This window comes from Scophthalmus maximus, chromosome 10 (assembly GCF_022379125.1).
Source record: "Scophthalmus maximus strain ysfricsl-2021 chromosome 10, ASM2237912v1, whole genome shotgun sequence".
Lineage (NCBI taxonomy): Eukaryota > Metazoa > Chordata > Actinopteri > Pleuronectiformes > Scophthalmidae > Scophthalmus > Scophthalmus maximus.
The window spans coordinates 13,715,718-13,743,666 of NC_061524.1; the positions used below are offsets into that span (position 1 = coordinate 13,715,718).

The 27,949-nt window shown below is 44.0% G+C and overlaps 1 protein-coding gene across 8 annotated transcripts in view; it reads left to right on the forward strand.

Moving 5' to 3' along the window:
• Positions 1-27,949, forward strand: part of dst (dystonin) — a 101,072-nt gene that overhangs the window by 68,396 nt on the left and 4,727 nt on the right. For 5 of the 8 annotated variants that reach the window (XM_047335357.1, XM_047335358.1, XM_047335361.1 and 2 more), the window contains 40 exons: positions 330-1,798; positions 8,836-8,997; positions 9,184-9,354; positions 9,661-9,827; positions 10,222-10,381; positions 10,640-10,966; positions 11,126-11,210; positions 11,486-11,727; positions 11,883-12,089; positions 12,239-12,358; positions 12,495-12,602; positions 12,685-12,903; positions 12,996-13,199; positions 13,529-13,760; positions 14,102-14,328; positions 14,411-14,533; positions 14,663-14,764; positions 15,296-15,397; positions 15,732-15,905; positions 16,179-16,334; positions 16,624-16,821; positions 17,542-17,670; positions 18,256-18,426; positions 19,658-19,813; positions 20,180-20,386; positions 20,675-20,794; positions 21,492-21,661; positions 21,771-21,930; positions 22,414-22,608; positions 22,694-22,822; positions 23,078-23,221; positions 23,505-23,693; positions 23,868-23,997; positions 24,186-24,349; positions 24,454-24,616; positions 24,709-24,863; positions 24,948-25,022; positions 25,282-25,299; positions 26,196-26,312; positions 27,795-27,912. In XM_047335357.1, the coding sequence (XP_047191313.1) occupies positions 330-1,798; positions 8,836-8,997; positions 9,184-9,354; positions 9,661-9,827; positions 10,222-10,381; positions 10,640-10,966; positions 11,126-11,210; positions 11,486-11,727; positions 11,883-12,089; positions 12,239-12,358; positions 12,495-12,602; positions 12,685-12,903; positions 12,996-13,199; positions 13,529-13,760; positions 14,102-14,328; positions 14,411-14,533; positions 14,663-14,764; positions 15,296-15,397; positions 15,732-15,905; positions 16,179-16,334; positions 16,624-16,821; positions 17,542-17,670; positions 18,256-18,426; positions 19,658-19,813; positions 20,180-20,386; positions 20,675-20,794; positions 21,492-21,661; positions 21,771-21,930; positions 22,414-22,608; positions 22,694-22,822; positions 23,078-23,221; positions 23,505-23,693; positions 23,868-23,997; positions 24,186-24,349; positions 24,454-24,616; positions 24,709-24,863; positions 24,948-25,022; positions 25,282-25,299; positions 26,196-26,312; positions 27,795-27,912 (7,665 nt within the window). The remainder of the gene's footprint in view (positions 1-329; positions 1,799-8,835; positions 8,998-9,183; positions 9,355-9,660; positions 9,828-10,221; positions 10,382-10,639; positions 10,967-11,125; positions 11,211-11,485; positions 11,728-11,882; positions 12,090-12,238; positions 12,359-12,494; positions 12,603-12,684; positions 12,904-12,995; positions 13,200-13,528; positions 13,761-14,101; positions 14,329-14,410; positions 14,534-14,662; positions 14,765-15,295; positions 15,398-15,731; positions 15,906-16,178; positions 16,335-16,623; positions 16,822-17,541; positions 17,671-18,255; positions 18,427-19,657; positions 19,814-20,179; positions 20,387-20,674; positions 20,795-21,491; positions 21,662-21,770; positions 21,931-22,413; positions 22,609-22,693; positions 22,823-23,077; positions 23,222-23,504; positions 23,694-23,867; positions 23,998-24,185; positions 24,350-24,453; positions 24,617-24,708; positions 24,864-24,947; positions 25,023-25,281; positions 25,300-26,195; positions 26,313-27,794; positions 27,913-27,949) is intronic. The other 3 variants (XM_047335363.1, XM_047335362.1, XM_047335364.1) reach the window with 2 other exon arrangements.

A 27,949-nucleotide genomic window follows, 5' to 3' on the forward strand; every position in this document is an offset into this window, starting at 1 on the left:
GTTTGGAAAGAAGAGATTATTCTATTTGTGTTGAGTCACTGTAGAATAGATTTATTCTATGACAACAACTTCCTAACTATTCCAATCACGATCGCTCTTGCGTAGTATTCAAACTGTGGTCAAGGCTCTATTTTTGTCAATGTTTAAACTGTTTATGTATTGGCATCTAGCATAATTGGTTAAAACTGAGATTGGCAACTGCATTATATCAGGAGTGAGGAATTAATAACAACAGTTACCTGCAGAAATACTTTTTTTGGCTCTACTGTTTTTTGTGTAAAAAGTGATTTGGCATTTAACTCATTAATCGCCACATTTCTCTCTTGTAGCGAAAAGGATCGAGCAGCTGAACTCAACCTTTGCCAGCTCCCAGCAGTTCCACCAGACCTCCAAAGACTTCCAGTCGTGGCTGGGCGAGAAGCTCCAGGACCAGTCTAAGCCCCAGGCCATCTCTGCTAAAGTGGACATCCTGCATCAAACCCTGGAGGAGCACAGTAAACTCCAGCAGGCCCTCGGTGAACATGAAGAGGTTTACAACACAATCCTCGGGGAGGGGGAGATGCTTCTGCAGAGCACCGACGGTGCAGAAAAGTTGGCACTACAAGGGCAGCTCACCGCTCTCTCTTCCAACTGGGACGAAGTGAAAAGGAGCTCCGTGGAGCAGGCCGGTAAACTCCAGACTGCTCTGCAGAGATCTCTGAAGTATCAGGAGCATGCAGAGAAGCTCAGCTCATGGATTCAGGAGTGTGAAGCCAGCGAGGGCCGGGTCAAACTCACTGTCGACCCCGCTGCTGTCGAGAGCTCCATTTCTCAGGTCAAAGTTCTCCAGAAGGATGTTGACAAGAGCAGGCGGCTGGTGGAGCAGCTCGACACGGCTGCTGATAGCCTTCTTGAGGTGGCCAACGTGGACACTCAAGCTGTGAAAGAGGAGAAGGCTAGCATTGGCAAAAGAGTGGACAATGTTGCCGAGGGTCTGCAGAGCAAGAGGGAGTCCCTGGAGATGATCTCGCACACGGTTAAAGAATTCAACGATACCTACAAAGAGGCAAAGGGTCAGCTCGAGAGGGCTAAGAAGCAGGTGGATGCCTATAAATCCCAGGGAGTGCAGGGTCACAGCAATAAGAACCTGACCAACATGAAAGCCCAACATAAGAGTTTAGAGGGCGTGCAGAACCAAATAGAGCACCTGAAGAGCATGGCCAAGGACCTTGTAGTCAACGTCCCAGATGCGGATGGTGTGACAGACCTCTTACTGCACACTGACAGCATAGAAAATGACTACAGCTCCCTGAACAAGATACTGGAGGAGACGTGCCAAGTGTTGGAGGGTAAACTGCAGGGTATTGGGCAATTCCAAATCAGCATCCGTGAGATGTACACCCATTTCACAGACCTGGATGACGAGCTGGACAGCATGGCTCCTGTGGATCTTGACTTGGCCACACTTAGCGAACAGCGGGGCAGCATCCAGAGCTTTGTGGCTAAGTTGCAGGACCTGATGGCCAACACAGCCAATGCTGGAGACAGCTGTAAGAAGATGCTGGAGACCGAAACCTCGCCCGACCTGTTGGGCCTGAAGAGAGATCTGGATGCCCTGAGTAAGCAGTGTGGCAAGCTGTCGGACAGAGCCAAAGGCAGAGAGGTGCAGGTGCAGAGTACCTTCGCCAAGCTGGAGGAGCTGTACGGCAAGCTCCACCGAATGGAAGATGAGCTTTGCAGAGCTGTGGACAAGGAGGCGACCCAGGGAGCGGTCGGCATGGAGACAGACGTCATTAACCAACAGCTGGAGGCCTTTAAGGTACAGTGTCCCCAGTTCGACATTTGTCTTGTCGCATAGGCCTAAACAAAGAATTTCAGGTTGCTTTATTTTCATATCTCGGGTGAAAAGGAGTGAATGAGTTGCATGATTGAATATAGCAGCTTAAAGGTCAGTGTTAAGAGTTTGCTCCACATTACATCTGCACCTGTTTGTTTTGTGCGCTCAGGGGATCACTTGATGATGTAAATGTTCTTTGCATCTTTTCACACACTTAGCTCTTGCACACTTGAACAGTCGTGTGTGTGTGTGTGTGTGTGTGTGTGTGTGTGTGTGTGTGTGTGTGTGTGTGTGTGTGTGTGTGTGTGTGTGTGTGTGTGTGTGTGTGTGTGTGTGTGTGTGTGTGTGTGTGTGTGTGTGTGTGTGTGTGTGTGTGTGTGTGTGTGTGTGTGTGTGTGTGTGTGTTGATAGTACTGACCCTTTACCTTTAACTTGACATAATATTACCGTATCTCAATTAATGAGACGTTAAGAATTTGTTAGAAAATGGTATACATTATATATAATATACATGTAAGTTATAATATAATGTTAAATTCTCTTAGAATTTTTTTTGCGATTTTTATCTTGATTAGATAATAGCAAGTGTGACATGCATACATTTGACTTTGTTGAGGAAAATCAGTGTTTAAACTAACAAGTCATATCTTCTTCTTTTTTTTCCTTTGTGATGGGCCTCCTTTGCTTTGCAGTTTGGAAGAATAATGTGACTCAAATCATCCAGCCTAAAGGCTGTAATCTAGTATCCTCATATATTTTATATGAATTTTCCAAGAATGTACAAATTATATTTTAAAATGCTGTCTTTCCACAAAAGCTTGCACTGGGCCTGATAACCAGCAGGCTCTCTTTACTGAAGACACTTGCTCACGCAATCCTCAGGGGACTGCTGCTCCATTCAGGGCATCTGGTGGTAACAAAAGAGCTGCGGCGCACATGCAGTGATGGTGCAGGAGGGATGGACCCTCGGAGCCAGGTGGTCGCCAGCAGGGCGTCTCTTGAGTCATTAGTGAGGCTGGGCCTGCGTCCTGATCTCTGAACATTGATATTGTTGCTCTTTGACTTCTGAACCTTCACAGCCTGAAACACTATCACTGATGCTTCTATCTGCATTTTTGACAGTGGCTGTGGAACTAATTATAGAAATGTATTATCTCGCACCAGTAGTAGATTTGTGTTACTAATCAGCCCAGTGACAATGGGCATTATAATCCCAAAGGCTGTATAGTTATTCCTTAGGCCTTTGTTTATTTCATTACGAATGAAAGTGCACATCTAAAAGCTTTTTTTGGGTTGTGTTCTGTTCCTTTGACTCTCCACATTGTCTCTAAAATGGTGGAGGCCTCTGTCTGGTATCAGCGGGGGATAAAACAAGGGGGCAGCCATTAGCAAGATTTACAGACAGATGCAAAATATTCTAAAACCCTGTAAATTCCTGTGGAGTTTTCCCAAAGAGGATTAACCTATATTTACAAGTGAAATTACGAAACACTTTATCATTTGTGGCATTAGATCGCATTGCAATAAAACAATGTAAACAGCTGCATACAGCTAAACGACACAGATCTTGCCTAAGATGTAGGTCAAGGGATTTTTTTTTAATTTAAGGGGGTGCTGTGCACACATAGCAGGGGAACATCCGAACCCTTTGTTGAGTTACATGGATTAAAATAGCCCTGGGGTTGTGGCAACGCGGGCGTCAGTCAGATTGTTGTGTGGAGTTTAGTTTAAAAGCCTCGCAGGGCAACTATTAAAGAAGTGATTGATTCAAATTGTTGCCGAGCAGTGTTGTCATGGTGTGTGTCTCCAGCCCCCCCCCCCCCTCTGTCCTGTCACAAGTTTGGGTTGAGAGGGCATATACGACCTCAGCTGCCGGTGGAAAATCCCCTTTGTACTCATTCATGGCAGCACTTTGCATCAGTAGGGAGGCTTGTCAAAAACAGGCAAACTCGAAATATCTCTTCATTTCGTTGCAGCATGAAAACATTTGTATGACTCTGACTTTGGTTTTAGGGAAAGTGGGCTTTAGTGCTGGCTGGTGAAAAAGACAAACAGACAAAGGGAGCACTTGGATTAATCTCTCTGTGTGCTTTTACCATTTTAGGTCAAGTTTTGAATGAGACACGCCTGACTTCATGTGTTTACTCTTGTTTTTCCACATGTTGGAGCTTTACTGACGAGGTCCTGGTCCTGTTGTACGTATATCTTTTGCATGCACCTTAAAGTGCCGCTCCGGTGACTCAACTGGACTGGGGGTTAGCGTGGGTGTCGTTTGTCACTGCTCAGACATTACATCAGTGTGTTTTTCAATGCGAACAGAAATTTCCACCTTCTGAATCATGCTGCAAGCTGACCCACTGATCAAAGTTGATGGTAAAGAGGTGTCATTGGGACCACGTAGTGTCGCTGACTCACTCCAACCCAGAAATGATACATTCTCCTTGTGAAGTGAAAGATGAAACCTCTACCTGCCGGTTTGTGTACAAGTAGAGCGCACCTTGTTTTGCTGTGAGGCAATGACGTTGAGTTTTCCATCCATCAAAATGTTTCTAGTCTTTGTTTCCAATGCAGAACTGAACCTAAAGTGCAAAAGCAAATGCCAGAAGCCCAGTTTGAAAACAATCCTCTGGAGTCTCCCACACAACATATTTTTTGACTTTGACATGAAAACCTGTTAATTAGAAGTTGGATGTTGTGTTAGTGTGTTTGGTTCACTATGATCACGACTGAACAAATGCAGTCTTGCCGATTGGCAGAGAGTTCATCTGCAACAAATTGTATTGATTAAAATTGTTTAAGGAAATTAACATAAGTTTGTTTGCTGGATTTCTCAGTCGCATGTGATGGTGAACTGAATATCTTTATGTTCTGGAGTGTTGCTCAGGCAAAACAAACTTTTTAAAAACATGTGTCTAATGGGGCGCTTGGAAATGTTATATACTTTTCTGAATATTTACAAGATCGAATGATTAATTAATTAATCAAGAAAAATTATGTGGAGATTAATCAATATGAACATAATTATTAATTGCGACCCTCCTTTACTGTCTATCATTGTCCTTTAGTATCCATGTAAACACTTTGAATTTGATTTCATCACAATCAAAAAGAGGACAAACTGATTCAAAGTTATTTCTTGATTTATGGTGAGATCAGGTAATTCCCTGGTGTCTTCCACAGAAAGACCACACATTCGTCTTCGTCTGACTCTGAGGTTTGGCTTTTTAGTTGCGACTGCGCTGTTGTAGAAACTCCTCTGTGCCCGGTTGTAACGGGATGCCGACGAGTAGTGGTTTTGAAAAAGCTTCACCTGACACCTTTTGGACCGAAATGCCAAAAATGAAAATTATACTAACGTCAGAGATTATCATAGAGATATGGGATCTGCAACAGCCAGGAAAAATGGCCAGAGGAATTATTTGTCGTCATTCATCTAAAAGCCAGAATATTTCAAATGTATGCAGATTTCAGTGGCTGAACATCCCTTTTTAAAATCCCCCCAGATCTTTAACTGCTTATTTATCTCTGCCAGTGTCCCCTTTCCATCTCCTCTCATGCGTGCGGAGCTGGACAAAGAGGTTGGAATTGTTCAGGGCTTCGCCGAGCCGCCGTGGTGTAGACAATCCAGGAAACAAAAACAAATTCCTTTCATTATCTCCTCTATCCTCCTTTCGTCTCCTAACCCGGTCACTGGAAATAAAAAGCCCCTTCATGCACTTGGCAGCGCCGTCGGTGTTAAATTACCTGGGACCTGTGCCCCCCCTCAGCATTCCACAGTAATTAAGAATCATCTGCAGGGTCCACAGAAACTGTCCACAAGAAGAAAACAGCGGGCATAGGGAGAAAAAAGGAAAAAATGTGTATCTATTTCAGCAAAGTGTGATGTCATCAGACTGGGAACTGCTGCTGCCTGCTCGTCTAGGTTTTTTTTCTTTTCTTTTTTTCTCTATGAAGTAGAAAAAGCTGGCGCGTACTGACTCCGCTCCCCATTCCCGCAGTTACTGAAAGAAGACGGAGAAAAGTGAGTGATTGTGTCAGGATGCAGAAGGTGGCTTGGAAGTGAAGTGATATGGGCCATGCAGACATAAGGGGGAATTGGAAAAGGGAGGGGGAGAATGGGTCATGTGTCCACCAATCAACATGTGCCGGAGCAGCTCTGAGCACAAATGGAGTTGTGGCAGATGTTGTCTGAATAATGAGCGGGGGGCGGGGCATGAAACCCTCTGCCAGGAGGGTGTCTGTCATTGCGCGAGGAGCGATGAGAGAGAGAGGCCAGGCTTTTTTGTTTATCCAGGAGTACCAGCTCTCCGCAGAACTGCCCACGTTTTTTTGGGGGAGAGCCTGCCGGGTTTGTCTGTGGATATTTTCACTTTGCACTAAGGATTTTTGATTTTGCTCTCATGGATGCTGCGGGGATTTCAGGGGAAAAGAAACACTTTGGACCAGAAGATTAAGTTCTGGCAATGCACAGAGAAGAGCCTAGAGGAATATCTTTGGGATGGGTGACTGATGATTGACTGATTATCATTCCTAATAAGGAGTATGAAGCTGCTGTAGAGTCCTAGCAATATTAGGGATTTACTTTTTATATTGTTCGATATATTTGTATTGCTTAAGTCTTTTTTTTTTAATTTAGAATATATTGTGGCCATATTTGTATATATTTCCACAAGTGATTGTTGAGTTCTTTTTGAAAAACAAGTGCAAATTTAAAAAAATATTCTATTTGGTTAACAAATTCTGTTTGCAATACGATGGCTCCGCTCCTTTTTGAATTACCCTGTATGCACTAAAGCAACATTTACCTCAAAGGATTCCACTACATCCTTCATTTTTTTTTTTGGAGTGACTGGTGACAATAGTTCTAGCATGGGCAAACCGCTGAGCAGACCAGATTGCCTCAGACAAAACCCTTCCTGTGTGGGGAAGGGGGAGGAGGAGGACCTGAACATTGATGACTGCTATGTGCCCCAGAGATCCATGTATGACACCGTCCGGCTCAATGAGCAGATAGACTCGGGCTCGAAAGGCAGCCTGTCTTCCCGGCACTTCACCAGCACCTTACCTTACACACACCGCACCTTAGACCTCAGCAGCCTGTGTGGAAACGGAGTCATCTCCGCCTCGAGTTCGTTCGAGCTCCGGGGCCGAAAGCCTGCCCTGCTGCACGAGCGCGGGGTCTTTGACGGGCTCAAACTCAACGGGAACGTAATCAGGGCGACTGACATTGTGCTGCCCAAGTCGCGGCTCCAGGGAGGGGAGAAGAAGGACCATCCTCATCATCGAAGGTCATGGCGGACGTTTGCCCCCACTAATCTGGGCGAGTATGCCAGCCGTAGTGGGACCTTGGGCTCTGGCAGTGTGGAGAGGCCCGGGCTAATCAAGGGCAGGAGAGGGCAGAGTATGACCAGCTCCCTGACGTCTGAAGAGGACTCGGGTCTGTACAGTCCCACCGTGGAGCGGGAGCGACATGCCCTTCGATCCCACAGAAGAGCAGGCCCCGGCACAAGGAGCCTGTCGTCGTCGGAGGCGATGCACATGTCCGGGGACCTGAAGACTGTGCGATCGCTCAGCTCAGGGCAGGGGGAGTTTCCGTTCTCACCTGTGAGGGACAACCGGTCTCTTTATCATAGTAGCAGCTTGGTCCAGGAGCCACAGAAAGCTGGTGTGGTCGAGCACAATGGAAAGGATACCGTGAGCAACGGAGACTACAGATACTCCACAGAGAGGTCATCTTCAGGGTCGGCCCCCAGGACTCAAAAGGACAGCTCTGGATGGCGTTCCAGGACTTTACCGGACTACGATGAGCTATCCACCGCTGAGCTGTTGGAGGATGTTTCGTGTCAGGATGACTGTGAGCTGGTTAGTGTGGTGGTGACAGAGCCCGAGACTTACGGAAACTCTGTAACTCTACCCACGGAGAGCCGCCAGCTAACAAAACCATGTACTGTGCTACAGGGAGCATCCAAATACAACATGGAGGAGCTGGAGGAGTTTCTGCAGTCAGTGGAGGCCTGTCTGCCTAAAAGTTTACAGGATTTCCAGCTCACCGGAGAGAACGAGATAGAGGCCATACTGAGTGTCATCGCTGCTTGTCCAGAAATTGGCCCTATGGATTATTTCTCCCCACAGGTGCAAAAGAAGATGCATCTTTCATTTCAAAGTCTTGTAGCTGGTCCTGCATGTTTCACTAGATGATGCCCCCCCTCCCCCCTGTGCTGCTCGCTTGTTGTTTTCCTTACATATCTGATCACATGATGGGTGAATAAGGTTTCGCACACCAGTTCAGCCAGGGAGTATGTTGAAGCGATTGTGCACGGCTGTGTTTTAACTGTTAGTCGTGCCCTGCCCTTTTCGAAGCTGCTGACTGGTTAGAGAGTTGTTTATGTCAGCTGAATTTTAACACTAAACCTGAGGTGATGTGGTGGCACTTGTGTTTCAGGAAGTGGGAGAACTCCATAGTATAATTTTCCACTCCTTTTTCTTCTAGGAATACAATGAAGGATTATTCAGCAATAAATCTTACAATTGTTTTTCTATGAATCATTATGTCAGTAAATAGGGGGGAAAAAAAGGGGCCAGAACCTAAGAGGATTTCTTCAAATATCTTGTTTGTCTCACCACAAATCTAAAAGCCAAAAGTTGATTAAGATATACAACAGAGACAAGCAGCAAATTCTACAATACATTTTAAATGTTTCAATTTTTTCTTCTTCATTGTTGTTGCTTGAAGACAGACTACTTAAATGATAATTTGCTCATTGTAAAGCTCAACAAAGTGTAACAACACAGTCTTGACAGCACTGACAACAGAATCATTGTAAAGAATGAGTCAAACATTTAGTTTGGTCCGGATCTGCAAAATGCAGTAAATCTGCAAAATGCATCATTTAAATCACTGGTCTTCACTGGAGCGATAATCCAGTCAGTTTAATTAACCCTCAAATTAGACTGATAACATAGTTAGTAGTTTGAGCACTTGTAAGAAATGTATCATGCTTTGTTCCATTTGTCTTTAGGCTTTCCAGAAAGAGGACATTGATCCATTGCAGACGCAGCTCCAAGACATCAACTCCCTCGGCCAGGGTCTGATCCAAAATGCTGCCAAAGGCACCAGCACCAAGAAGCTTGATGATGACCTGGAGGGTGTCAACACGAAGTGGAATACCCTCAATAAAAAGGTTATTTGCTATATATAACCAGTCTGACTGGCAGATATTTCCTTTTGACTGTTGGTCATAAGTGAAATCACAAAGAGATATTGTGCTTCACTGTTTGTCATAGTATAATCCTGTGAAGACTTTCCGCAGAGCAGTTTGAGTTGGCTTCGAAACAGGTGACATGTATCTTTACCATGTGGTCTGCAGATTGCTGAACGTTCAGCCCAGCTGCACGAAGCCCTGTTGCATTGTGGGAGGTTCCAGGATGCCCTGGAGTCCCTGCTCAGCTGGTTGACTGACACAGAGGAGCTCGTGGCCAATCAGAAACCTCCCTCTGCCGAGTTCAAAGTGGTCAAGGCTCAAATACAAGAGCAGAAAGTAAGCTGGCGCCACGGGGTACAAACACGTATAAACACACACACACACACACACTGAACACACCGGCAGTTCTATTCTAATCTTTTTTTAACAACACTTATATCCACCAAACATTATGACTTTGCCATTCGTCTTATTTAATTGACATACATTGTTAAACAAGTGTGTGGAACACGAAGCTTTCACGTTAATGGACACTTAATTTGAGTCTGTTAGATTTACTGTTCTTCACCACTAAGCGATGCTGCGCGGTCGGAGCATGTTTGAGGCGCCCTATAACTTTCCTCCTTTGTTCGCCTTCGACAGCTCTTACAGAGACTGCTGGACGACCGAAAGCCGACAGTGGAGCTAATAAAAAAAGAGGGAGGGAAGGTCGCGGAACTGGCGGAGTCTGTGGATAAGGAGAAAGTTGCAAAGGAGATCGAATGCCTTGGGCAGAGGTGGGACGCCCTGCTCAAGAAGGCTGAAAACAGGTCTGTATAAACACCTGTAATGCAAACTCACTTTGAAATGCTAGACCTCGGAATATATAAAAAGGTTTTGAGTTTGAATTTCCTTAGATTTAAAGCATTGTGGGGGGGGGGGTTCCACTTATTCGAATTTGTGTTTTGGGCTTGTTTTTGTTTTTTACGTATTTAAACTGGAAGAGTGTAAGATTCCAATATTCACCTATACTTTTCCTCCTACTGACCGCTAAAGGAATAGTCCAAGATTTTAGTAAATACTCCTTTTTTTATTTTTCATAGAATTGATACCACACCCATGTTTGGATTGTAAATAAATTTGATTCATACAGGCACTACTCATGAACTTGAGAAGACTGTACTTTGTTCCCGATCCGTTTCTGACGTTATCATTGTGTGTCAGGCACAAGCAACTAGAGAGCATATTGGTGGTCACTCAGCAGTTCCATGAGACTCTGGAGCCCCTGAGCGAGTGGCTCGCCGCCACAGAGAAACATCTGGCCAACTCTGAGCCAACCGGCACTGAGACATCGAAGCTGCAAGATCAGATCTGTCAGCATAAGGTAACATCCGTCGTTTCACCTCATTAATTTATCTTTACATCATTATGTTGTTTTTTTTAATGACACCTGTCGGTTATGTTTGGCTGAATTCCCTTAATTTTTGTTCATTTTGGCTTGTTTCTTTTAAGTTTGAGCTTTTCATTGTGTCCTTCCATTCCATTTTTCATTCCATTTCATTTTTTCTATTTCTGTTTTATGTGTGTGTTTTTCTGTTTGTGTCCTATTTGTTTGGTGTGTCGGTCCATCCCGTGCGGTCAGGCCTTAGAGGAGGAGATTATGAATCACAGTAAAGACCTGTTTCAGGCCGTCAGTCTGGGTCAGGTGCTCAGAACTGTGAGCTCAGTGGACGATAAGGAGTTTGTTCAGTCTAAGCTGGACGCCGCGCAGGCCAGTTACATAGAGCTCCAGGAGCGGTGCAGGAGGAAAGCCGAGATGCTGCAGCAGGCTCTGGCAAACGCCCGGCTGTTTGGAGAGGATGAAGTGGCCCTCATGAACTGGCTCAGCGAGGTGCACGTGAGGCTGGGCGAAGTGTCCGTGGAGGACTACAAAATAGATGTTCTCGAAAAGCAGCTGGCAGAACAACGGGTACACACTCCTCCCAAGGCCATAGCAAAATGTTGTCCTTTTTTTAAATTTAAGTTGCATCAATCACATTTCAGTTAATGTCAGTGATTTGTTTGTCATACATTATTTACATTGGGAGTTTTGTGTAACTCTCATTGTTTTCAATTTCTTCTTTTCTAGGGGCTACAAAGTGATATTGAGTTAAGGAAGAGGAATGTTGACCAAGCCATATCTAATGGGATGGAGCTACTGAAGCAAACAACAGGCATGTCTTGTTTTATGACTTTGCCATCATGTGAAACGCATCATAAGGTTTCTCGCCTTATTCGTGGTCTTTTTTCAGAATCGCGAATGATGTGATTTGTTAAAATCTAATGTTCAGAAAGCGCTGGCATTTTCCAATCTGCCACCTTTATTTATCTGACCTTGTTGCTGAGTGTTAGATAAGAAGCTTAATACTGTGCAGAACTTCCACATACTACAGCGGACATACAAAAACCCCATGAAATGAATACATAATAATTGACTTTCTGATCCTAGGTGACGAGGTGGTTGTTATCCAAGGCAAACTGGACGGTATAAAAGCCAAATATGCTGAGATCAACTCGATGAGTGACAATGTTCTGAAGACACTGGAGCGTGTTTTGAGTTTCTCCTCTAAGCTGCACCATAATCATGAGGACCTGAGCTCGTGGCTCGAGAAAGTAGAGGCTGAGATCAGAGCTTTTGCCGACCAGGAGCCAGTGGGTGATCAGCTCATTCATGCACAAAGCAGGCAAAAGGTAAGTTTTCCTACGATAAAAGTTTGCATTTGCTCTCAAAGAAAAATACCTATAACACAAGGCAATTTTTTTTTTAAACACAAGAAAAAAAACAGTGTCTGTGCAATTATAATTCTTAGACTGTTGTTTTCTATGTGTCACACTCATTTGTCAAGGCCTTGCTGAAGGAGACCAAAGACCAAAAGCCTGTGATGGACAAGCTGAACGAGTTGAGCAGTTCCCTCCTGGATCTGATCCCCTGGCACACTCGCGAGGGTCTGGACAAGCTGGTAACTGACGACAATGAGCGGTACAGAGCCGTCTGTGACACGATCACCCAGCAGGTCGACCAGATCAACGCTGACATTCTCAAGTCACAGCAGGTACATCAGAGATATTAGTAAACCTCTTTTTTCTCTCATTTGGCTCTCTCTCTTTTTTGTGTATTCTTCCTCTTCTACTTTAAGTAAAACAAGAATGTTTTTACTGTACCCTCTCATTTGGAATTTCAATTATTTTTGTCCATTTCCAGTTTGAACAGGCTGCAGATACTGAGCTCTCCTGGCTGACTGAAGCTGAGAGGAAGCTGCTGTCGATGGGCGAGATCCGGCTGGAGCAAGACCAAAACGCAGCTCAGCTCCAAGCACAAAAGGTGAGTTAGTCATAGTGTGTGTGTTAGGCGTGTGTGTGTGTATGGATAGACACAGGCCTCCATTTCAACGAAGCACAGTAAACACAGCGGTTTTTCTTTGTTACGTCCAACCAAACTCACTCTACTGGTTTTCCAGATTTTCTCCATGGACGTCATGAGGCACAAAGATGCCGTTGATGAGATTGTAAAAAACGGAAAGGCAATTATGAACAGCAAAAACCCAGAGGAGAAAGAAAAGTTGAAGGTGAGAATAATTAATTTTGAAGTGGAAGCAGCCGATTATCCATTAAGAATATAAATGTAAGTGAAAAGATCTTGTATTTCAGGCCAAGACCCAGACCCTCTTGGAGAAGTACGGTACCGTCAGTCAGCTGAACTCGGAGCGCTGTCTGCAGCTGGAACGAACCCAGTCTCTGGCCAGTCAGTTCTGGGAGACCTATGAGGAGATGTGGCCATGGCTCCAGGAAACCCTGAGCACCTTCAGCCAGCTACCCCCGCCTTCCATCGAGTACGACAGACTCAGGCAGCAGCAAGAGGAGCTCAGGGTAAGAATCCAACAGGAGCACATGTTCAGGACAACACTTTTATTCAAATGATGGAAAAAAAACTAATCTGATTATGCAATGTCCTTTTCCAGCAAATGAGAGAGCTAATTGCAGAGCACAAGCCACACATAGACAAGATGAATAAGACCGGGCCTCAGTTACTTGAACTCAGCCCAGTGGAGGGAGTGCCCATCAGAGAGAAGTACACAGCTACTGACCAGCTCTACATCCAACTGAAGGCGGATGTCAAGCAGAGAGCTGCCACTCTCGACGAGGCCATCTCCAAATCCACCCAGGTGAGAAGCAGTTATTATATATTAAATCATATATTATATACAGTAAATATATATGACAGTGTGCCATTAAGCTGGAATTGTCTGATATAGTTAATCTGTTTAGCTGTTTCTGAAAATAGATCTATAAAATAGTTGCATTTACACAATGACCGTATTATTATTTATTTATTTCAATACTGTATTACTTATTATTTTCCAGATTTAGAAAATAGCAACAAATCCACACATTTCTAGTTATAGATACAGTGTCTTTCTGCAACAGCAGAGGGAAACACTTTCCCAGCTTTCGCTGATGATATTGCTACAAACTTTTGCTTGTTCTCCACTAGTTCCACGATAAAATTGACCCCATGCTGGAATCACTGGAACGGATTGCCGAGCGCTTGCGTCAGCCGCCATCCATCTCGGTGGAGGTGGACAAGATTAGGGAGCAGATCACCGAAAACAAGGCCGTCTATGTGGATTTGGAGAAGCTGCAGCCGTCTTATGAAACGCTGCGACAGCGAGGCGAGGAGATGATCGCGCGGTCTGAGGGGGCAGACAAGGACATATATGCTAAAGGTATGGTAGACATCATAGTGTTTTATTTGTGTTTCACTATAACAAAGTATTAGGATAATTAAATGAAATCATAAAAACAGTAACAAGATAGCTTGTATGTAATATTTAATTATTTAATTAATTTAAACATGTCAAATCTGTCTTTTTCATGCACTGGTTTGTGTTCACTTTCCTTGAGGTGTCAATTTAATGGTGATGTCATAGGAACAATTAATGATAATGAAGATTAATGGACCATATGTTTTTCCCATTAAACCTGTCAATTTGAATATGAAATTGTGTGATATTTGTTTTATTAAGTTGGTATTCACTGTAATTATGACTTCTTTTCGTTCCACAAGCTGTACAAGACCAACTGGACCAGATGGTGTTCCTGTGGAGCGACATCCAGGCCTTGCTGGTGGAGCGCGAGGCGAAGCTGCTGGATGTGATGGACCTGGCCGACAAGTTCTGGTGCGACCACTGCGCCCTCATCGTCACCATCAAGGACAGCCAGGACCTGCTGAGGGAGCTGGAGGAGCCCGGAGTCGACCCGTCAGTCGTCAAACAGCAGCAGGAGTTTGTGGAGGTGCGCAAAGCGAAATTATCGAATCGACCAACTGATCTTTAAGAGTGAGCAATGTTTTAAAAAGCGCATTTTATTCTTGCAGGGATTTAAGGAGGAGATTGACGGGCTGCAGGAAGAGCTGGATGTGGTTCAAAACCAGGGGGCAGAACTCATGACTGCCTGTGGGGAGCCTGATAAACCTGTGATAAAGAAGAGTATTGATGAGGTAATAGATTACATCTAAAACCAATCTTTGTTACTCTTTGTCCTCTTCACTTGCTTTTGGACTGTCTGTGCAGATATATTTCTTTGCCTACATGTGGCTCATGGTGTGATACTTTTTTCATTCTTCCAGGTGAATTCAGCGTGGGAGAATCTCAACAAGACCTGGAAAGAGAGAGGAGAGAGACTGGAAGAAGCCATGCAGGCTGCTGTGCAGTTTCAAGACGGCCTGCAGGTACTTTGATTCAAGGACTTTGATTCTTTTCCTTTTTTTTTACTTGTTTAACCAGTAGGAGATTACAAAGCTACTTGTTTATAGAAACATACAGTATTTATGTGTTACATATTGTTTTTGAAGTGTCTGCTAGTTTTTAACGCCTCCAGATGAAACCACAGATTCCCGTGCTTTTTTTTATTGCAGTCGATTGAGACAACATTTTATGAGAACTATTAAGAGACCTATTCATTTTGAAGCCATAAACACCCAAGTACAGTGCTTTTCAATATTTTTGGCTCACGCTTTCACTCGTGCGTAGTTATTTTTAGATCTTTTAATGGTGGGGAAGGAATCCTCTACACAGCTGCATGCGTTTTACTGTAAAGATCACAGAAGATAGTGTTCATTTCCACTTTCTTGTCATTGTTCATTTTTGTTGTGTTTGTTTGCCTTGTTATTCATGAACATGAAACTTAGTCTGAAATACGACGCCCTGTGCACTAAGCCTTGTTTTCTCTCAGTAACAATGGTTTCCCACCTTGTACACAGGGGATGTTTGACTGGGTGGATATTATGGAGAGCAAACTGGATTCAATGTCACCTGTAGGCACAGACCTGGAAACTGTCAAGCAGCAGATTGTGGAACTCAAGGTACGGTCGTGTATTCCTGTGTTTTTCTCTTAACTTCTGCTCTGGCAAATTTATTTTCATCCCGAGCTTTACTGTAGTTTTCACTGTCACAGAAGCGCTGTCACATACCAGCTGTGTTTATGTTGAGTGCTTCATTCATATCAAGCCCTAGTTGGTCTCTTTTGTACAGGTACAAAGGCTCCGTAGATATAACTACATAAAGTAGTCGCATTTACTTTGATGTACAATCATATCAATCTTTTTTTTGCTTGAAGGACAAAGCCGGTATTGTCTGTCTGACTTTGTACTTGTGTTGACTGATTGGGTGTAACGCTGCGTGCGCCGGTGTTGTCAGGAGTTCAAAGGAGAGTCGTACCAGCTGCAGATCGAGATGGAGCGGCTGAACCACCAGGCAGGCCTCCTGCTGAAGAAGGTGACGGAGGAGGCCGATCGCTGTGAGATCCAGGAGCCAATGTCTGAGCTCAGGATGCTCTGGGAGAACCTGGATGAGAAGATCATCAGCCGACAGGTCAGACAAGTCATTTCAAACTGAGAAATCAAAGAAATGAAATCCAAGTCTCCCTTTAAACTGGTTGTTCATTTTAGTTAAATGCTATTTCAAGTAATAAAATAATAAAAGTGCTTGTGGAATGCTACTTGAATTAGGCTTCTAGGCTTCATTTCCATTCAAATTTGAAGCCGGACTCAGCAGAGGCTCAATGGGCTGTGGGGTGTGTTGTTTGCATGTCAAGCGCTTTTGCCTGCTGCAATATCGAATCTGTTTAATCTGCCATTAATCCAGCACAAACTGGAGGGAGGCCTTCTGGCCCTGGGCCAGTTCCAGCATGCGCTGGACGAGCTGCTGGCCTGGATGAGCCACACCGAGGAGCTGCTCGACGAGCAGAGGAAGGCCGGAGGAGACCCCAAAGCCATCGAGATAGAGCTTGCCAAACACCACGTACGATACACCTCCTCTTGTGTTGTTATTTTTCTTTCTCTCATGCAGATATAAATGAGCAATTCCAGTCAACAACCAGTAGATAAGTAAAATCAGGATCAGAGTAAATGTCCTCACCCCTAAATACACAATCTTTTACTCAAATGTCTGATCAGTATAAATCAACTCAAAGCAGTCAGAGTCTGTTTGATCTCGTTTTCAGCACAACCACGCAGATTAAGTTTAGTCCTTTGTGCCTCCGATCCATCCTCCCAACATCTCGCTGTTTCTGGCTGCTTCATCTCCGCAGGTTCTCCAGGTTGACGTGTTGGCTCACAAAGCCACAGTTGAGACGGTGAACAAAGCCGGTACTGATCTGGTGGAGTCCAGCGCTGGAGAGGAAGCCGCTGGTCTGCAGACTAAACTGGAGAACCTGAACCAGCGGTGGAAAGCCATCCAGGAGAAGACGAAGCAGAGGAAGCAACAGCTGGAGAGTTCTCTGCTTCAGGTATAAAAAAAAAAAGTTAATAAGCCTAGACCTCATTTATCACCGTCTATTGTTTAATAAACTGTGATTGAAATCCTTTCTCCCAGGGGAACAAATATTTTAAGTCACAGTCATAAAGTTCTTCTTGGAGGAGTGATTCCTATCTCTCCCCCCTGCTCATTCCTTTTTCCATCCTGTGGAGTTTCTATTCTCAACCTTGACATCTAGGGAGCTGCTTTGATGTGGAGGATGATATGAGGGTTTATATTTTTATTCAAGAATTTTTTTTAAACTGATAAAAATCCATGTAAGGAGGTTTCATGTCAATTCAATTCTAAGTTTTAACAATTTTTTAAATTTTTTTAATTATAGCATTATTTATTTGCATTTATTTATTCATTTAATTTTCAGTGCCTGAGTGCCCAGTTTTGATAGCTAAATGATTCCAAGGAATTAATAACTCAGACATCCGTCTCTCTGAGCCATAGTTTGCAAACAGTGTGTGTGTGTGTGTGTGTGTGTGTGTGTGTGTGTGTGTGTGTGTGTGTGTGTGTGTGTGTGTGTGTGTGTGTGTGTGTGTGTGTGTGTGTGTGTGTGTGTGTGTGTGTGTGTGTGTGTGTGTGTGTGTGTGTGTGTGTGTGTGTGTGTGTGTGCGCGCGCGTGTGAGAGTGTGAGAGTGAGAGAGACAGAGAGACAGAGAGAGACAGCTTTTGTCCTGACCCAGGTTGTATTGTGTTGCAGGCCCAAGGTTTCCATGGTGAGATAGAAGATATGCAGCAATGGCTGAAAGACACAGAACGTCAGCTGTTGGCATCAAAGGCTGTGGGAGGCTTACCAGACACGGCCCGGGAGCAGCTTAACGCCCATCTGGTATGTGTTTAACAATATGAAAGGCCGCATACAGATGGCGGGGCCTGTGAGGAGACGACTGTGTCTTTTCTGTGTTTTATATCAAGTGTGAAAATTAAATGACACTGCAAAATACGCTACTGGCGCCTCCCTGCGGAAGCCGACAAAAAGCTGCTCAAAGTGTTTCGAATTGATTCAGGCTTGTGTGATTATAATTAATTTAAGAATCTTTCCCTTCTTTGTTTTCCGTCTCTTTAATGGAGAAAACTCAACGAGACACTTTGACAGCGAGCTCTCCCTAAAGAAGCACCAGTACTGGTATTTGGTGGAGCCAAAAACAGAGGGACTACTGAAATGCAATAACCTTTTTTTTATCAAATTAGTAACACTATACTCTTTGAATGTTTGTGGGAACATGCCGCTGGGAGTCTCTTTGTGACTCGCTATGTTCATTCTTTCACCATTTTTGGACTAGATTTGGACTAACCATGGACAAATTCATTACATGCACTTTGAGTGCTGCAGAGCCCAAAAGTAAAAAGTGTAATTTGGTCTGTTTGACGAAAGCATCCCTCGCTTAATGTCATTGTTTGTGTTTTCTTGCAGGAGTTGTGTTCCGCCTTGGAGGCGAAGGAGGAGCTGTGTCAGGAGCTGTTGAACAAGGGTCACCAGCTGCTCGCCATGACGCCCGAGGGTCCTGACAGCAACACCGAGCAGGACCTCGCCAACCTGAGGGAGAAATGGGAAGCGGTGCAGGGCAAGGTCGCTGAAAGAAAGGTATGGAGTCCCTGAATGGCTCGCGCTGCTCTTAGCCCTAATGATTCACCGCTTTGAGATTTAGGTCCCAGTGAGAGATCGCTGACGTGCTCTTGAGCCGTGACTCTGTAGTTGAAAGCCTCTAATCCCAGTGCTGGTAATGAACGGTGTGAGGGCGAGAGGGGTTGGCAAGGACACGCACAGGATGTGGTCACGCTGTAGATCACAGCAGGCCATTTGCTGTCTGACTCAGTGCGGAACAACAGTGGTCTTGTCTCATATGTTGCCATGGTGAAGGGTTGACAAGTGCATTAAATAAACAATGGAGCTAAACTAATATCTGAGACAAAATAAAGTCGCATCAGCCACTTATTTGTATTTTACGCCGTTGGAAAAACATTTTCTCACGTTTTGCTGCTACAATAAACAAAGGTATGGAGCTCCTCGTTCTTCCTGCCTGAACGTTTTGCTCTAACAGTTTGTCATATTTACTTTGGTTCTGTTCCCGGGAATGTAAAGTCTGGTAAATCTTGGCGCTGCACAGAGTTGCAGCTGCCGGCCAATCTCCCTGCAGCAATGTGACACGTCTCCGGATCAAGGATATCTTTATTAGTGGCAATTTGCTGTGCAGTCGTCACGACTCACACATCCATCAGACAAACAACCGACAGAACAAGAAAATGAAATAGAAATTAGAACACATTACAATACAAAACTAGTGAGATGATAAATAAACAGGATTGCAAGCAAATCAACAGCATCTAAAAGCGAATCGGAACACAAACTCATACAAGTAGCATTCAGATAATAAATGACTTTAACTGCGATCCACATTTAGCAAGACTGGCAACGTGACCCCGCAATACGTGAGGGAAACATATTAATGGTCATAGCTCTCGTAATGTTTGTAATGTCATCAACACGGCATTTACTGTCATGTGATGAACCTGTGCCAGTGGCCCCGGCTGTAGCCAACGGATGTTTGTCAGCGGCGAACGTTTCTCTCATTCAATTAAAAGCCCATCGCTCCGTTTCCGTTTCACCATCAGCCTCACCAGAGATGTTAGCTTCCTCTGTTTAAATATTAGACCGCTTTGGCACGACTGAGGCATAATTGTTTATTTTTACCCCATTTTCATCAAATGTTGTAGCAACCAGATAGTTTGTTTTTGGTGTTGGGGAAGTCATAATGGCGCTCTGTTCGGAGCGAGAGAAAAAATACGCGGTCCCTGATGATGTGTTGTGTCCTCAGGCGAAACTGGAAGAGGCCCTGACACTGGCCACGGACTTCCACAACTCTCTGCAGGACTTCATCAACTGGCTGACCCAGGCAGAGCAGACGCTCAACATGGTTTCCCCCGCGTCGCTCATCCTGGAGACCATCATGTTTCAGATTGACGAGCATAAGGTAATGTTCGAACGGAGAGGAGGGTTACGAGATCTTTTGAGCGAAAAAGGAATGCTGATGACCAGAAATTTCCCTCAGAATGTTTGTGCGTGATCGGTTTATCTACTCATGGAAAAAGGGCACCGAGTTGAAGTGTTTTCATCCAATTTTGCCTTTAATCAGCCGCGGTGTTTAATTTCTTTAGTCTGTGAAAAGTTGTAAATTATCATGAGTATCACATATAAAATAAAGGTTTGTGTTTACTAATTCACATTCTGCTTTGCCAGCAAGCCAACAATGACTTAATGGCTCCATCTGTCTGCATTAGCACATCAAAAGCTTGTATCCCCTTTGCACCCGACCTAAAACTTCCTGTATGTGTTGCAGGTGTTTGTGACGGAGGTGAACTCCCACAGAGAACACATCATTGAACTGGACAAGACTGGAACCCATCTGAAGTACTTCAGCCAGAAACAGGATGTGGTCCTGATCAAGAACCTGCTGCTCAGCGTGCAAGGCCGCTGGGAGAAGGTGGTGCAGAGGTCGGTGGAGCGAGGTCGGCTGCTGGATGACTCCAGGAAGCGGGCCAAGCAGGTACTGTTCTGTGGATATTTAGACTGGGTTTGGAAATAGACATTGTTTCAGTGCTGTCAGGACATTTTTTTATTATCGTTGGGAAGCTGTGGAAATGTTATATTAAGCCAGTTTCTTATTCTGTCCGCAGCCTACGATAGTGTTTTCATTAGCCGTGGCCTCTTGTGTTCCTTGGGCCTGAGAATCTAATCATGTGAACGTTAAACAGAACTCTGCAATTAATCAAGTGAAATCATAGCTTTTTGTCAAAATGCTTAACGCAGCGTTCGCCTCCTTATCCTCCATTAGTTCCATGAAACCTGGAACAAATTGATGGAGTGGTTGGACGAATCTGAGAAGACTCTGGACTCCGAGGTGGAAATTGCCAATGATCCAGACAAAATCAAGACGCAGCTGGCACAGCACAAGGTGACAGAGCATCGTCTCTGCACGGTTTCACTGGGAAAGGGATGAAAGTAAAAAAAAAGCCAAGCCAGAACAATAAGACGGCTGTTCAATGAAGCATTCACTGTATGTTAAAGTGTAATATATGTGAGCTGGAAGTTGATAAATCCAACAGTAAAAGCTGTATATAGGAATTACAGTATCTACAGAATGCATTAAGGGGTGCATTTGCATTACATACTGTCCAGTCCCTTTTAGTTTGTGGTCTGCGGTGTTATGTGCTAATCCCATCATAATCCCGCAAAGGACTGAATGTATTAGGGGTGACCTTGCTTTTGGATACTTTTAATCTCTGTAGAGCAGTAACTGTTGAGTTTTGACCCCCTTTTTTGTTTCCCTCACAGACAATACTGTCTTCTTAATCACAAAACACACACACACACACACACACACACACACACACACACACACACACACACACACACAGATTAGATTAGGGTAGATGCGGACATGCCAACAGTAGTAAGAAGAAAATCCCTTGAAATGGTTCACTGTTAACGTGTGCATCCAATGAAACAGATGTCGGTATTTGTATCTTATGAATTTAACTCTTGTCAGCTCATTTTCTTGATACAGTAAGATTAGAAATTATTATTGGTTGGACAAATGGCCAGGATGGAAAACCCTGCCTCCTGATGACATTTTTTTTTCTCTCATACAGGAGTTCCAGAAAGCTCTAGGGAGCAAACACTCAGTGTACGACACTACCGCTCGGACAGGGCGGGCCCTGAAAGACAAGACCTCTCTTCAGGACGATAACCAGAAGCTGGACGACATGCTGAGTGAACTGAGGGACAAATGGGACACTGTCTGCGGCAAGTCGGTCGAAAGGTAGGGAAACTTTTTTTTTTGCCGTATCTTGTCCCGCCGACTACTAGTGGGACCATTTGCAGTATTTTTGAATACACCTTGATTTCGACTGATTTGTTCTCTCCTGCAGACAAAACAAGCTGGAGGAGGCCCTGTTGTTCTCCGGCCAGTTCACAGATGCTCTCCAGGCTCTTATCGACTGGCTGTACAGAGTGGAACCTCAGCTGGCTGAGGACCAGCCCGTACACGGAGACATAGACCTGGTTCTCAACCTGATAGACAACCACAAGGTAGAAAACAGCGTCGGAACGACGAGACCGAACGTCAAACATCTGCCATTTGACTGCTGGTCTTCTTAGATGCAGCATCAAAAGACATCTTTAAAATTTAGAGTACAAGTTTTTAATTGCTGCTTTAACACTGCATTTCCCTCTCAGCCCGGATTGTTTCTTATCACAATAGAGGATGAGAGAGGATACTCAGAATTGGGGCCACACCAGGCTTGGTCTAAAAATGTAAACAACAAAAGAATGAGCATTGTAGTAATTTCCATTGTTATCAATAAGTACAATTGCACACCGTGTGAGTGTATTTTGTTATCCATCTCTCTTTCTATTTCTTCATTGGAAGAAAAAAGAATACAATGTTACTGCTTCTTCACACTTGCTTGGTTCCCATAATTTTTTAAAGCAGTTGGATACCTTTGAAAGTCCCACTTCTGTACGGTGTGTGTGTGTGGCCGGTCTCATGTTGTCTGACTTTGTCCTTTGCAGGCTTTTCAGAAAGAGTTGGGAAAGAGGACAGTGACCGTCCAGGCCCTCAAACGTTCAGCCAGGGAGCTGGTCGACAGCAGTCACGCCGACTCGTCCTGGGTCAAGGTCCAGATGCAGGAGCTGAGCACCCGCTGGGAGACGGTGTGCAACCTCTCGGTGTCCAAACAGGCCCGGCTGGAGCAGGCCCTGTGTCAGGTACTGTAGAGCCCAGCAGTTGCTCTGTCTGAGGTAAACTGAGTCTATGAGTCTGACGTGACCTGTGTTTTTTTTCTCTCTGAAGGCTGAGGAGTTCCACTCTACGGTTCATATCCTGCTGGAGTGGCTGGCTGAGGCGGAGCAGAGTTTGCGTTTCCATGGCAGCCTGCCTGATGACGAGGAGGCTTTACGGGCGCTTATAGAACAACACAAGGCAAGCTGTCATTTATTATCCTGACAATTTTGATTATTATTGTAAAGAAACACGATGCTCTCATGCTTGAGTGAACAGTTAAGACCCCAGTTGCTATGGCATCCTCCATACCAGCAACAAAGTGTCATAGGTACTCAATATTAAAAAAAAGCTGTATGAGCAAAGCGTTGTTCTTATTATTTTTTTTTACATCTTAACGGAAGATAATTTGATTTCGAAGCTGAATTTTTTTCCCCATTTTTTTTTTTTTTTAAGGAGTTTATGAAGAAACTGGAGGAAAAGCGAGTGGCTCTGAACAAAGCAACCAGTATGGGCGAGGCCATCCTGAGCATCTGCCACCCAGACTCTATCACAACCATCAAACACTGGAACACCATCATTAAAGCCCGGTTTGACGAGGTCAGTTCACAGCTGCATGTCTGCATACATGCCTCTCTTCCCCGTCACAAGCGCAGGTATCACAGGTTACTACCAACGGAAATTATTTTCTAAGAAAATTCTCGAAATGCTTTTGTTCCATTTTGTTAAAGCAACCAGATCCAACATGAGGATGTACATTGGTGGTGTGGATACTTGCCTGATGTAGCTTTAGCACAACATTTCCATGCACGTGATACCATATGTTGTTCCTCTGCTCGTTCCTTGTTTCGTGGGCGTAATGTGTGTAATGTTGCCGTTACAGGTGCAGGCTTGGGCCCGGCAGCACCAGCAGCGACTGGCCACGGCCCTCACTGAGATGCTAGCCACTCAGGATCTGCTGGAGAATCTGCTGACCTGGCTGCAGTGGGCCGAGACCAACCTCAACGACAAGGACAATGAGCCGCTGCCGCAGGAGCTGGAGGAGGTCAAAGGCCTCATTGCGGAACATCAGGTAATGTAAAAAACTGCAGATAAAAAGCAAGTCAAACTATAAGTGTTAATGAAAAAACTTGCACTCTTTACTCTTTCTGTTCTGGCCAACATTGCACCGTGGCATCCGATAGTTAAAGTAGATGACTATCTTCTGAGTACGTGATAGAAACTGTAAGCATGCTGTACCCCGCAGGCATTCATGGAGGAAATGACCAGGAAGCAACCAGATGTTGACACGATCACCAAGACACACAAAAGGAAGGCTGCGGTGGAGCCCCAAATCCAGTCTCACATCCCTGTGCTTGAAAAAGGAAGAACTGGAAGTATGTATCCCGCTAATACCCCCTCATAGAGCGTGACCTGAGCCATCTGGCCGGGTGTTGAGTCACGGCAGTGACACGACAGACATCCTCCCATTTTGGCACCTGGAATGATGTAATTGCTGATCTATGCCCCCTGGCTACATGGTGAGAACACCGTCCCTATGAATGCCTTTGTTTTTCACTTGCAGGAAAACGTTCTCCCACGCAAACAATGTATGCGTCAGCAACACAAGCTCCCATTGAAACCAAGAACCCCCGGGTCAACCTTCTGGTCACTAAGTGGCAGCACGTTTGGCTTCTGGCTCTGGACAGAAGGAGGAAACTCAACGACGGCCTGGACAGACTGGAGGAGGTGATCCACCAACCGGCTCTCAGTACAATTACAACCACATCATTCCTGCATATTTGTGCCACTCTTGTTTTTTATCTTATCGTCATATTTGTTTTTCTTTGCAGCTGAAGGAATTTGCCAACTTCGACTTTGATGTGTGGCGGAAGCGCTACATGCGCTGGATGAACCATAAAAAGTCTCGCGTCATGGACTTCTTCCGCCGCATCGACAAAGATCAAGACGGCAAAGTGACCCGCCAGGAGTTCATAGAGGGCATTCTCTCCTCCAGTAAGTGTCCAGCATACACAGTCACAACTGAACAGCATTCACCCTCTGCCAGCAAAACGCTTATTTTCCAACTCTTAATGGCTCTTCAATAGAATTCCCCACCAGTCGTCTGGAGATGAGCGCTGTGGCAGACATTTTTGACAGAGACGGTGACGGTTACATCGACTACTACGAGTTTGTGGCGGCTCTCCATCCCAACAAAGACGCTTACAAACCACTCACAGATGCAGACAAAATTGAAGATGAGGTATCATGAGCTCTCACACTCTGAATTTCAAATTCTCCAGGGGGGTTTCGGATTACGACTCGATAAAATGTTCTCTATTTGTAGGTTACACGTCAAGTGGCAAAATGCAAATGTCCGAAGCGATTCCAAGTGGAGCAAATCGGTGCCAACAAATACCGGGTAAGCACATGTTTACCTTTAAAAGCCAAATTTATCTTTTTATTGGTTAAATGAGTGCAGTTTATATCTTGTTAAGTACTTTAGGTGAGTTTGAAAATAGTGTTCTTTAAAGTAAGCAATATTTAAATTAAGTTTTAAAATCTAAAGTAACTCATTTTCATGGGGAGATCTTTGTCAATGTAAGCGTTGAATATGTGGAAAAAATATGTCAATAAAATCACTGACCTTTCCATATTTTTATTGTTTTTCACATCACCAGTTCTACCTTGGAAACCAGGTACATATGAATGTCCTCTTCTGTTTTTGTTAACCTTTCTGTTCTTTGCCTAATCAAGCTTTACGCTCTTTGTCATTTACCATTGTTGCTTTCCAACTAGCACTCTGCCCAGATTCCTGGCTGCTGTTTATAGACTGGAACTCAGAAGTAGAAATAAAAATCTATGGCTGTCTGATTAAATCCACATAGAAACAATGGCCACAATTTACGGTAGTTTCATCCGGATATGAAGTTTAATTTAAAATGACTAATGAAATAAGCATAAGTCACCAGTGTGTATTTTTCCCATGATGATAGCATTTTTAATGAATACATTTTTGTTTTGTTAAAAAAAAGACCACCCAGGTGAAAAGTAGTGTAGTAAATGTTTATACCAGTTCGAATATAAATATTTATATCTGCTTTTGAGTTTCAGAGAATACAATATTAGCGTGCCAATACCATTTCAGCCCACATTTTTTTATTGGTCCACAGGCATATATACAGTATACTCATCTGCTGGGCATTTTGAAAAATGATGCTTTTCATGTGCTTGCCTTTGGCGCTTCAGTATTACAGGAATGATTTACCTCAACATTGGCTGACATACTTTTGTATATATGACACTGTTTATGAATTTATTTTCATAGTTTCATAGCAACCTTGATGATTTCAGTTAATACTTTTACTTACTTTTACTTTTCATCCACTTACTGAATTTTGTATGTCTTGACAAATTGCATGTTGCAATATAAAGTTCATGGCTGATTTGTGCTCATACGCCTCCTGCTTTCTGAAGATTGCTGGATTAAGACTAATAATGTCAGTGAGAGGGGATAGGGGCATTAGTGTTGGTTTATGAACTAGTTTGTATTGTTGTGTCACACTACATTGAATTGAAATCATTCTTTTGACAGTTTGGTCTGGTTCACTGCTTACATGACTCCTTAATCGGCGATGAGACAATAGCAATCAGGGAAAATCAAAATCTTACCCCCCACCTGAACGTGGCAGTTTTGGAAAGCTGTATTCTGGTAAATGGTTATTCTTCAGATGTTTCTCGTGCCTTTTTTTTTTTTTTCTTCCTCCAGATCATCATCACCTTTAATGTATTTGATCACTAAAATCACCAGTGGCATTGAATCATTACAATAATCATACAAGTGCAGATATCAGATAGTAAAATAGGTACTAGTGAAGGGTCATCAGTGCATCTGGTCATGTCTGCGTGTCACACTCGTGGTGGATTAGTCAGAAATTATTTGAACCATTCCTCATGTTGTTCTCAGTGTGTCATTGGAGCTGTAGCTGCATCGGACGTGCATCAGTGTCAATGCATCCTGAGCATCTGAGTCGTAGTCGTAGTCGAACGTGCAACACACAGTGCTGGATTGCAGGAGTTTGCTGTTTTGTCCGTTTGATCATGACGTGCAAAGTGGTCTTGACAGAAAGCATGCGGCTGTGGTGGTGTGAATTGTGTGTTTGTGCTAATGCTCACGGTCACATCCAACTGGCTGACCTCAGTCTCCCATCACCTCATACAGCTTGAACCATGCTCATCCACAACATGCTCAGTGTATGTTTGGTGTGTTTTGACAGATGAAGGCAAATTACTATACACTAGTGCCCCCTGGTGGTTTAGTAATATGTCTTCAGTTATTTATTCTTTTTTTCTCTTTCACAGCTCAATCTGCAGAAATGTCAGCAAACTGAACCAATACACTGTCGGGATAAAGTCAGCCAGTACAATCCTGAAAATACAAATTGGCAGAGATCCCTCAGATAATAACATTACACATATATCAATGTATAGTCTGACTGGCATTTACGTTGATGGTCATATGATTCAGCTCTTTCAAAGTAAAGATTTTATACTATGTGATAACCACAATAACTTTTTTCTGCATTTGAATATGCAATTTTGTTTCCAATTGGCCAAGATATGTAGATACATACATACCAATATACAGTGCAATATTTAAAATGAGCCAGTAGTAGCTAATAACATTGATTCAACAACAAACCAGTCAGGCTCAACATCAAATGATTGTACATATTTAAGGAAATGTTTGGTATGAGAAAATAACTCATTTAGTATTAATGGACTAACATAGTTTAAAGTTTGAATACAAAAACATACACCAGCAGGCACTTATAGAAGGAACCAGTTGGATTGACCGTTGCGTCATTTTTGTCTTTGAGAATGAAAACTGAACGGTGGTGTCGTGTCTGAATGCTGTACGTGTGAACCTGTGCAACATGGAAAGGAAATCACAAGTGGACAGAAAGCAGCGTTGATTCATGTATCATTTTTTGCAAATTAATGAGGAACTCTAAATAAAAGCTGTCTAATTCCACTCAACATAATGATAAACTGATTAACTGGAATGAACTGGATTCTCCACTCCACTCTGGTCTCCAAGTGTTGCACAGCTTCAAGCCTGCGGTGAGAGACTTCTCATGCACGGGTCAGTGATTTCACACGTCCCCTCTCTGTTTTCCTTCCCCCGGCGCAGTTCGGAGACTCCCAGCAACTCCGCCTGGTGCGCATTCTACGCAGCACCGTGATGGTGCGGGTGGGAGGAGGCTGGATGGCTCTGGATGAGTTCCTGGTGAAGAACGACCCCTGTCGAGGTGAGTTCAAAAGTTCACCACAGGAAGTCACAATGAG